The 12,500-nt window shown below is 35.6% G+C and overlaps 1 protein-coding gene across 2 annotated transcripts in view; it reads left to right on the top strand.

Moving 5' to 3' along the window:
* Positions 1–12,500, top strand: part of LOC106883780 (glutamate receptor ionotropic, kainate 2) — a 273,762-nt gene that overhangs the window by 260,422 nt on the left and 840 nt on the right. For both annotated transcript variants that reach the window (XM_014934911.3, XM_014934910.3), the window contains one exon: positions 11,196–11,379. In XM_014934911.3, coding sequence (XP_014790397.2) covers positions 11,196–11,379 — 184 coding nt within the window. The remainder of the gene's footprint in view (positions 1–11,195; positions 11,380–12,500) is intronic.

The following is a 12,500-nucleotide window of genomic DNA, read 5'->3' as shown; positions in this document are numbered from 1 at the left end:
GAAGGGTGACTGCACCGAGCATTGAACTAAAAGCCAGAGCGAGAAGTAAAAAATATCACAAGATATATTCCGACGCTCTTTCTATTCTCGCATTCTGCTAATGGAACATAATACATAATATTGTTCCGCTACGGTCCACGAATGTAAGGTTTTAAACATGCGATACTATAAATATGGAACACAGTCAAAGGCATAATCTATTATAATCTTAAAATTTATCTTAAGATTTATCTGTAAGTCATTTGACTGATAAACGATCGAACGAAATCAAGACAAAATCTATTACAGATACAAAATCTATTATAAATACATTGCTTTAGGAATGTATCTATAATACCTAACGCAATGAATGATAACCTATAGAATTATATAGAAAATATAATAATAAGCATAGCATAATACTTCTATTATTCGTCAGACGCTTGAATGGCAAGTTGATACTTTTAATTAAATGTATTACACACATATTAATGTTTGAAGAATCCACACTTCACCAGGGCAGCTAACATTGTATATTTACTGAGATTGTAGTTTCAAGCCGAAGAACATAGTGTAGCCCAAAATTTTTGAAGCAAAATAATATTTTAGATTATGTCTCCAATTTCTTTACATAGTCTAGGTTATAACAGTATTGGCAATAAGTAGCATATTTTTTGACTATTTTTTGTTTACACAATCGCAAATGAAAGACGAAGAGAAGTGAACCTGTGTTTTCTTATCAACAGTTGCATGTATCACCATGTAAACACATTCTCTTCTTGATGTCAAGGCGGAAATAATAAATAATTCTGAAGGTGAAACGAGTGAGAAATGATTAAGAAAGAATACAGTTTACAAAGATGTTTTCTTTTCCAACATTTGAACCCTTATAGCTACCCATCTGTACCATCTCAAAGCCAAACATTTCCGTAAATTATTCTGTTCAAAATAATTTATCTACACAAATTTCTTATGGTTTTCAGCTTCCGCACTAAGCGCTATTTCTACGGATGGCGAGCTGGCAGAACCGTTAGCACACTGAACAAAATGCTCAGCGAAATTTCTTCCGGCTTTACATTCCGAGTTCAAATTCTGCCGAAGCTAACTTTAGCATTCGTCATTTCGGGGTCGATAAAATAAGTACCAGTTGAAAACTGTAGTCAATGTAATCGACTCAACTCCTCCCCCGAAATTGTTGTCCTTGTGCCAAAATTTGAAACCTTTATTATTAAGATGGAGAGCTGACAGAATCGTTATCATGTTCTGACACGCGAGCCATTGTCTTTTACACTCTCTCGGGATTGAACAATATGTACCAGTCAAGAAACTGGGGTCAAAGTAATCGACTCCCTCTCCCCTCAAAAGTTGCTGGCCTTGTGCCAAAATTTGAATCTATTATTACTCTGTTCACACATGTTTACATTGCCTCAATATTGATAGAAAAACTTGTTTATCGTTAAATATTTTTGTTCTGTAAATAAGAACCGCTGCTCCACTTTGGTGAGACATCCGTCTAATTGCACTCTTAAACGCATAATTGTAATTTTATTTTGCCTTTAACTGTTTCTGTTTTCGTCATAACTTATGGGGGGCATTAAAACCCACAAACTGCTTCAGTGAAGTGGCAGCAAAAGGGCCTCACAACACTAGCAGCCTCATTACAGAGCATTTACTGGAGAACAAAATATTATTTTGGTTTGGCTCACGATCGGTCTTATTCTTGGTAGGATTTATGTAGCTAGGGGGTTACTGCCTGTAACCTTAGGTATCCACAAGTTTTCAGCTGTCTTTCAAGTACTTATAACCCTCCTGATAATCATTGCTTTCTTTAAAAGGCAAACTTTCTGAAGGAGCTCTACCGGGAATTCTATTCCAATCTCCTTCAGCCATTTGTCTATATCTTAGCTTATTGTTCGCAGTGTGAGTCAAACAGTAAGCAACCTCGCTTTACCTGTCCATTTGAATAGGAAAGTCCCACAAAATCTTACATTTCTTCGACTCCTGCTCTCTTTCGACTCGATGATTGTACCATGTGTTTCTAGCTTTAAATCCTCATTCTTGGCACAGTTTCCGGTGTAAGACCATTACAACCTGGTCGTGCCTCCATTTCTTATATTCTTATATTCTTCCACAATGGGTGCCACTGTTTCGTTCCAAGTTCCACAGGCTTTACATTTTTCTGACACATTCTCTCCATATATATTTTTCTCAAGTTCTTTGTTTTTATCGCTTGACCTTGGGCTGCAACAATTAAGCTCTCTGTTTCTTTTTTTCATTGCACATTTTTTAACCAAGTCCTGGGTTTTGATTCTCATACGTCTTCTGTGGATCTCCAAAATTGGCCATGCAGAGGTTTCTCTTCAATCTGTTTGACTTGCTATCATTGTATTTCATTCTTGTCCTTTTTTCCTATTACGCGCTTGATCACCTATTCTTTATTTACTGCCTTTAATATTTTTTCTGTGTAGCGCTGTAAATACTTTGCTATGCTTTTTCTTTCCATTTGTATACATTCTTCTACTGCTATTAAGCCTCTTCCACCTTGGTCTTTCCTGATGTACAGCCGGTTAATATCAGCTTTCGGATGGTGGGTTCCATACATTGACAACAACTCTCTAGTTTTTCTGTCAAGATCCTTTATATCATTTTTGGCCCAGTCTATAATTCCAACACCATATCTGATTAAGGGTACTGCTCATGAATTTAATGCTTCAATAAGATTTTTTGGATTCAGCTTTGACTGCAATAATTTTCTTATTCACCCTCTGTATTCCCTACTGGTAATTTGTTTCATTTCTTCATTTTTTATTTTGTCTGCTCCCAGTATCCCCAACTACTTATACCACTGTCCTTTCTCAACCGCTCTGATTGTTTGCCCGTATCTCATTTCGATTCCCTGGCTTCTTTGAAGTCTTCCTCGCTTCAGTTTTAATATAGCGCACTTTTCTATCCCAAATTCCATACCTACGTCATCTGAGAAAATGTGGATAGTACGTACATCACTTTCAAGCTGTTTCTCATTTTCGCATATACCTTTATATCACTCATGAAAAGGAGATTATTTATCTGACCATTTCCTTTTCCCAAATCGTAAGCAAATTTAAGTTTTCGTAGTATCACAGTGAGCGGTGTCATGGCCAATATGAATTGTAATGGAGATAAGCTATCCCCTTGTAATGTTCCACGTTTCATGTTCACTTTTCCGAGTTTTTGGTTTTTCTCCGATCAATTCAGTATTCCATTGTTTCATTCTTCTTCTTCTTCTTCTTCTTCTTCTTCTTCTTCTTCTTCTTCTTCTTCTTCTTCTTCTTCTTCTTATTATTATTATTATTATTATTATTATTATTATTATTATTATTATTATTATTATTATTATTAAAGGCGGCGAGCTAGCTGAATCGTTAGCACAATGGAAATGCTTAGAGGTAGTTTGCCCGTTGCTATGTTCTGAGTTCAAATTCCACCGAGGTCAGCTTTGCCTTTCATCCTTTCGGGGTCGATAAATTAAGTACCAGTGAAATACTGGGGTCAATTTCATCAACTAGTCCTCTCTCTTCAAATTTGAAGCCTTGTGCATCAAGTAGAAAGGATTATTATTATTATTATTATAAACATCGAACAATATACAATATCGTGAGGTTGTTGATTGAAGATATTTTGTTTTCGTCACAATATTGAAGATATTGTGATATGTCGATTATTAGGCACTCTTGCTTGTCCCTACTAAATGTTACTATATTCGGCCTTCGGTGCTCTAATACTTTGTCTGTTGGAAAATTAAAGCCCCAGAGGAATTTTGCCTTCCCCTTTCCGTCCATTATCTTTTCCGGTGTATGTTGGCACCAAGCACCCGTAATCTCATATCCATACTTACGGCATATTAGCGAGTGGAGGTTTTGGGCTACTTTGTTGTGTCTACGCTTGTACTCTTTCTGCGCAAGACTCCCACAAGCACTAACAATGTGAGTCACAATTCCGACCCTCTTTCCACACATTCTGCAGAAGTTCGATGCACTTTTGTGGTATATATTCTTTTTCACTGAGTTGGTATTCTATGCCTGGTCCTGTGCAGCGATGATTAGGCTTTCAGTATTCTATTTATGTCACTCTTGTTGACCAACCTCCATGATGTTTCCTGGTCTTTTAATGTGTTGGTTTCTGACCATGTAATTCCATACGGAGTAGGTTTTCTTCTCACTCGTTAACTGTTCTTCTTCGGAATTCATGAGCACTCTCAAGTCCATTTTTGTTAACTCCTTCTGTACTAGCAGCGTACTGTAGCAGGTCTTCTTTGCTGTTTACCAAATATTCTGCCATGTATTTTTTTTCACTTTTGATGCAATCTCGTACGCTAATCAACCCACGTTCACCCTTACTTCTCTTCATGTAGAGCCTGTGTACATTTTCCTAAGGTTGGAGAGGAACATGCATGGTAATTTTCTTTCGGGTAGTGCGATCGAGTTGGTCAATCTCCGCTTGTGTCCATCTCAAGACGGGTGCACTATAGTGGACCACAGCAACAGCCCATATGTTGATGGCAGTCACGAGGTTCCTTGAGTTGAACTTTGATTTCAAGAGAAGTTTGAGGCGCTTGGGATATGCAGTGATGACCTTGCCTTTCATTTCTCTGTGTAAGTTATTGTCCAGCTCCAGGATCCCAAGGTGATTGTACCCATCATCATCCGGGTCTTCCATTCTCTCTCCGTTTGGAAACTCTATGCCTCTACAATTTACTCTTTTCCCCTGCTTCAAAGTAAGCACCACACACACTTCGAGATACCGAATTCCATCCCAATATTCTTGCTGCATATTTGCACAGTCTCAGTCAGCCTCTCCATTTCAGGCTCTGTTTTGTGAACAGTTTTAAATCACCCACGAAGAGAAGGTGGTTGAGACGAGGTCCGTTCTTTCTCGGCTCATGGTGTGTGTTGACTTTGTGTAGGACTACAGAAAGTGGCAACAAGGCTATAACAAATAACAGAGATGAACCTGAGCCTCCTTGGAAGATACCTCTTTTGATTGTTACCTCGGCTAAGTGCTGGTTGGTACAGGAAAGGTGCGTTTTCCAACTAGGCATGCTGGTCTTAATCAGTGCTTACACGTTTTCAGCTATTCCACACATGTCGAGTGTTTCCAAAATTCACGAATGCAGCAACATGTCGTAAGCCCTTTTGAAGTCTATCCAGGCCATGCATTAGTATATTTTGGTACCGTTTACAGTTCTTCATTATAACCTTATCTATCACAAGATGGTCCTTGGTACCCTTGGATCCTTTTCGGAGGTTAAGACAAGCAATGGGTCGCTAGTTGCCAATCTCATTGCCATTTGAACGAGCTTTCATTAACTGTACCACTCTGTAGGCAATTATCTAATTGCAACGCAATTATTATTATTATTATTATTATTATTATTATTATTATTATTATTATTATTATTATTATTATTATAAAGGCGGCGAGACAGCAGACTTGTTAGACCGCCAGGCAAAATGAGTTCTGAGTTCAAATTCCGCCGAGGTGGACTTTACCTTTCATCTTTTCAGGGTCGATAAATTAAGTACCAGTCAAGTACAGAGGTCGATGTGATCGACTATCCCTCTCCCCACGAATTCCAAGCCTTGTGCATATAGTAGAAAGGGTTATTATTAAGGCAGTGACCTGGTAGAATCGTTAGCACGCCGAGTAAAACGCTTTGTGGTATTTCGTCCGTCATTACGTTCTGAGTTCAAGTTTCTCCTAGGTCTATTTTGCCTTTCATCCTTTCGTCGTCGATAACATAGGTGCCAGTTAAACAATGGGGTCTAAGTAATCTACTTACCCCACCCCTTGAAATTGCTGGACTTGTACTAAAATATGAAACCAATATTATCATTATTGCGGTGACGAGAAGGCAAAATCGTTATCACGCGAAAAAGTGCTTAGCGGCATTTCGTCCGTCTTTATGTTGAGTTCAAATTCACCATTTCGAGGTACATAAAATAAGAACCAGTTGAACATTAAGGTCAACATACTTGACTAATACCCTCCAGAATATTTCAGGTCTTGTGCCTATAATAGAGACTGTTGCTATTGTTGTTGTTGTTATCGTCGTCACTGTAGTAGTAATAGTAATGTTCTTTTCTACTCTAGGTACAAGGTCCGAAATTTTGTGGGAGGGGGGCCAGTCGATTAGATCGACTCCTGTATGCAACTGGTACTTATTTTATCAATCCGAAAGGACAAAAGGCAAAGTCGACCTCAACAGAATTTGAACTCAGAACATAAAGATAGACGAAATACCACTAAGCATTTCGCCCGGCGTGCTAACAACTCTGCCAGCTCGCCGTCTTAGTAATAGTAATATTAGTAGTAGTAATTGTAGTAGTAGTAATTGCTGTTTGAATAGCAGCATCAGCAGCAGCACGAGTGGTCGTAGTAAGTTCTTAGTCCACTGCGTAACTACAACAACCATTATTGAGTGTGTTCGGTTAGTAATTCTTTTGGGTTACGAAGAACAGCAGTAGTATGACGTCAGCGGCTGTCCAGATTGTTACTTTTCACACGGATTAATTCTAGATTCCATATTGCTGCATAACAGCTGATGGAATATTGAAATAATCCTAGGCAAGGAGAATAATTGCAATATGAAAATAAAGATTACTTCTAGATCCAAATCTTCATCTTCTTCTGGCACACATGAATTATTTACATACACTACAGTATTTTTAAAGGATTATTCTTTGTATGATGAAGTTTATATAGAGAATGACAAGGTGGCATGATCGTGAGCATACCAGACAAAATGCTTAGCGGTATTTCTTCTCGGCTTTGCATTCTGAATTCGAATTCAACCGAGGTTGCATTTGCCTTTCGTCCTTTCGGAGTCGAGGAAATTAGTACTAGTCCAGCGCTGAGGACAATGTACTCGACTTGTAAGTTTATATATATATATATATATGCACATAATAGGGAAGACCACTAAGTGGACATCCAATATGCTAGATGTAGACCCCATATGGTCTGACCACTAAGAAAATTTTGTTCTCAAGAAAATTCAGCAAACGCCAGAACGTAAGCGAGCAAGACAAATGACAATATACAAAATATAATGATTAGTCACATACCAGATTTCATTGTTACCATTTACATATTTACATACGTAAAAGTTCGCAATTCATCAGTGTGACCGTCATAGCAAAATATAATATGCAGAACTATACATGAGACGTCCACACGAGATAGAACATGCATATAGTTTTGCCAAATATATCTTCGTTTTGGCGCGCCAAAAACCGGTGATAACTCTGCATTGAATCCTGCCGGTTAGAGAACATGGTTATTTAAGTTTAAATATAAATTTAAACATTCAATTTTTTACCCTTATTATTGACATTTATATATATATATATATATATATATATATATATATATATATATATATATATATATATATATATATATATATACACATTCGGCATGATAGATAGCTGACCACTACACACATTTTTTTCTCTCCTTGTTTCTTTCTGTTTTTCTTTCTGTTGAAGAGCGTAGGCTCGAAACGTTAAAGATTTTCTCTATTCCCGAGCGTTTTACTAATACTTCCATTTTTTGTCTACACCACCTGTCTTAGTCTGTTGTTTTTTCGTGAATTCTCCTTACACACACACACACACACACACACACACACACACACACACACATACACACACACACACACAAACACACACACACACACACACACACACACACACACACACACACACACATATATATCTGTGTGTGTGTACAAATATACATTTACGCCCACATATAAAAGTACATACTAAGGTATATGCGTGTGCTTATATGCCTATTTATGTAAATGTACATATATATGTATCTATTTGCTTGTCTTCTATGTATATTTATATATATATATATATGTGTGTGTGTGTGTGTGTGTGTGTGTGTGTGTATGTATAAGCATATATATATACACACACACATATATTTGTGTGTGTGTGTGTGTTGACACACAGATGCACAAACATATTTATATAAGATCAAGAAGTATGATAGTTGAATATATTCATTAAACTATATGTTATCATTATGATTACATCTGTTCTGCAGCCTTCATAATGAAAAAATAATTTCAGTATATAATGAAATTACTTTACGTCTGCACAAATGTGCATGTTACAATATAATTGTATATTTACAAATGAGTGCAGATAAAGACAGATAGCTCATCAGATCAACAAACCATCAAGAAAATCATGGTTACACCAATACTTCGACTCTTAGTATACAATACATAATTCACCCCTTATGTATACAATGTATGTAAGACCGATACTAGGTACAATTAGCAGGGTATGGTCATTAAAAATCAATATAGTTAATAAATGTATTTTGCTTCATATCACTTAAGGTGGTGAATCCAATTTCAGGGAACTGATCGTTTTTAATGTTAACGAAAGGCAGGAAATGATGGGAAAGAAAGTAAAGTAGATACATTAAATAAATAAACAAGAAAGTATGTAAAAGGACAAATAAAAATATAAAAAATACAATATTAACGAATTCAATATGGAATACACAGCTAGAGGTATAAAGATTAAACCAAGAGTTAGTATTTAACAATTATTTTCAAATAAGGTTTAAAGGTCAGGAGACTGCAAAATATTTTCTATCTCAATGAACTGTTGGGAAACCAAAGCAATATCCACGGCCACTTAGATACTCATGCACATACTTAAATACAAGCAGAAACACATGCACAATATAAATATAAATACACGTACATATAGATGTATGCGTCTTAACTGATTGGAAGTGTTATCATGTAAATGTTTTGTCTTGGTATAAAAGTTGGGTTATAGCAAATATTCTGCTTAATACCATAGATTTCCTTGTCAGTTGCTTGACCATAACAATTTGAGCATGTTCACTAGTGACTGACGATATGTGCATCTAAGATCACGAGCAGAAGTAGTGGGGGGAGCATCATAGCCATGTGTTGAGCGGAACGCTGTGCAGTTTGAATAATTTATCTGGAAATATCCTTAAACAACCCTTATTCAGGGACTTTCTGTTTGGGCTCATCTTGAAAAAATAATAAAAATTATTTACAGCAAAAGTAAAAAAAGATAATGGAATTGGAATATAGCAAGCACAACGCAAATAGTGACAGCCAGGAGGTCACATAACTTTATTAGAAAGAATAAATTGTCACATTTAGATTCAATTCGATAACAAATACGTCGGCCATACAATTGTTTCTATTGGCTATTGTGTAGAAGTTATTTTGTCTTTTAAAGAAAAGGGCGATATATTTTTGAAAATTTGTCTTCGAAAGATAAAGCTATTTTCGAATAAATAGAAATATTTTTATTGACTTTAATATGTTAATTTAGATAACTATTTACGGATCGTTAAGCATCGATAGCAACGTAATAGAAGCTGTCAACTACAGTTGTCATTTTCTTAAACATACATATAAAGACATATTTATAATTTGTTTTCTTTTGTGCGTTTCAAATCACACTTGTATCTTTACTAAGCAAAGAAAATGATATTCGAAAACTACAGGAATTTTTAGCCGATGCAGGAAATATCCTAGTTTAATGTAATACTATGAACATATACATATATGGCAATTTGAGTAAACTGTACCAACGTATTCCAAAATACGTTAATGGAGAGAACAACTGAAAAAAAATGTGTAATGCAGTTAGATGCAAGGAGCACACTCTATTCGTAAGGAAAATTTCTGAATGTCATTTGCACACATTCAACTTCCTCCTTCTCCGTCATTACTAGTTAGCTTCGATCAAGCTGGTCTCTGGCAAGATCCACACTAACTCTCTCTCGACTTACCAGCTTTACTTCTCAAGTCGTAAATATTGTGTTCCCATTACATTCTGCATTGACTAAAAACATCTCGTCCTCTTCAGAACTTAGTACTTCGGAATTTCTTTCCTGAACATGTTTTCTCTAAAACATCGACTTGCAAATGCTCAAAAGAAAGACTAACCGCGTAGATCTCACCTCTCTAGCAAGGCCTGCAAGATCTATGCGTGTAACACGTTCCGCCTTTTGAAATCAGTCAGCCGACACTGACAAGAACTTCTCAACTGCTCTATGTAGACGTCAAAATAATTGCAATATCTAACTGGAAAAAATAATAAAATATATGCACGGCAAGAATTCTGATTCCAGTTCAGAAACTGTATTCTGCACGTTTGATTGTGAAGAAGCTCTGATAACATATGCAACCAAAAAGAAATTTTCTTTTATTCTACACCATAACTGTTAGTGATTTACAAGTTGGATATCGGGCTTAAATGTCGTTCGCAAGCTCAAATAAAACCCTTCACTATAACTTGCTATCAAGTCATAACCTACGACAAAATATTCCTTTCCTACGTTCCGATATATCCCCAATGTACACCTGACCTAATTACCATCACATTGATCCGCCTGTCAAACAAAGAAAAAAAAAGAAGAAAACTGTCGAAGACTATTTAGAGTGTGAAAGAACGAAAGTAAATGACGGTCTTATAAAGGCGAGCAAGCTGAAACTTCGAAGTTAGTGTTTACTCGTTCCTTGTAAAGCTTCATTTTATACTCATACATACATGCATACACATACATACATATAGATACAGATATATATGTATGTGTGTATATGTATATATATTTGTATGTGTATGTGTATGTGTATATATATACATATATATATATATATATATATATATATATATATATATATATATATATATAAATAAATAAATATATATATATATATATATATATATATATATATATATATATATATATATATATATATATATATATATATATATATATATATATATATATATATATATATATATATATCTCATGACCACCTGGTAACATTTTCATTTCCATAACATTTTCATATCGTACTGATATTTTTCACTACTTTTCTCCCTACAAACACACTTAATGCAATTATATCCAAGTGCAGTCCATTTCTGGGATTTAAACCCCAAATTCGGCCTATCCGTATTTTATATTTTGATTTTATATATATATGTATATGTATATATATATATATATATATATGTGTGTGTGTGTGTGTGTGTGTGTGTATGTTAGTGTGTGTGTGTGTATATGTATGTATATGTGTGTGAGTGTGTGTGTATGTGTGTGTGTGTCTGTGTGTCGTACGTATATAAATAAAATTATTTTCTTTTGCCTTGCAGATGGTGGCGAGTGTCATCCTGCCCAGATGGTCACCAAAGTACGAAAACTACATCACTTCGCCTAGAAAACGTGGCAGGCTTGTTCGTCGTGGTACTCGGAGGTATAGCACTATCAACAATAGTGTGCAGTGTGCATCAATGTACATCACGCACGAGACACAGCAGCAGTAACAACGTCAAAGAGGTAACTAATTACATCATATCACATTTTTTTCTGACTAGATTCAGACTTATATAATAATCGTTCATTTATCTACAAGACTCTCAAAATTATGTAATGTAGCCAGGAAATGATTAACAGCACTCATGAAACTTTTCAGGGACTACGTAACGATTTTGTTATAAGACAAGAAACGACATCGAATGGCTAGAGTGACATGGATACCGCTAGCTGCACGTATGCCTTTGTTAGTCGGTTTAATCCACTACTGGAATATAATGATCTACTCTAGAACAGAAGATGCCTCAGAGTAGCTTTCATAAAATTTCAGTCTAGCTTACAAGTTTTGGTCGTAGGTGCTTCTACCTTAGATGCTTGTCAAGATGCCGTGCAGTGGCATCGAAACTGAAACAAATTAGTTTGTGAAGCCAACTTCTTTACCCCGTATCCATGTCTGCTGCTCTTTTGTTATATAAAGAAAAAACATGAATTAATAAAATCAAAGACTTTAAAATAGCATTATACGCAAACACAGCACACCATTTGTTGGATTCATTGCATTGCTTTCATTTACATTGTGCGAAGCTGCTTTTTGACCAGTATTCGTAGTGGAAGTGTATTGTTATTAGAAACAGCTAAGTATAATAGCATTAATGTTGAAATTCTGATTTGTGTACTAAACACGGGAATTCACATGATCATACAACAAAAGGAAATTTTTGTGTGTGATATAAGGGCAATTTAGCTGTTGTTTTTAGCACATCTCATGACCACTTGATAACGTCCTCGTTTCTTTGTCACTCTGATATTTTTCAATGCCTTTCTTCCCACAAACACATTTAATGGAATGATCATGTACCTAAGTGTGGTCTATTGCTGGGATTTAAGCAAAAAATTGGACTATCCGTATTTTAAATTCTGATTTTTAAAAAAAAAAACGTAAAATAGTGGAACTTTTAAGATTTATGGCGGATGAAGGTTTAAAAAATGAAAAAAAAAAAAAAATGACGCATTGTCGTATGAATTCCCGTGTGTAGAACAGAAATTCGAAAGCATTTTCTGAAAATTCCAGAGAGCTATTTGAGGTTAAATGGGGTGCTCAAACACATGACAATAAGTATAGCAGCAGTTCAGTTTTAGATAGT

The sequence above is a fragment of the Octopus bimaculoides genome, chromosome 13 (assembly GCF_046866305.1).
Source record: "Octopus bimaculoides isolate indiv1 chromosome 13, ASM4686630v1, whole genome shotgun sequence".
NCBI classification, from domain to species: domain Eukaryota; kingdom Metazoa; phylum Mollusca; class Cephalopoda; order Octopoda; family Octopodidae; genus Octopus; species Octopus bimaculoides.
This window is presented reverse-complemented; position numbering and strand designations above follow the sequence as displayed.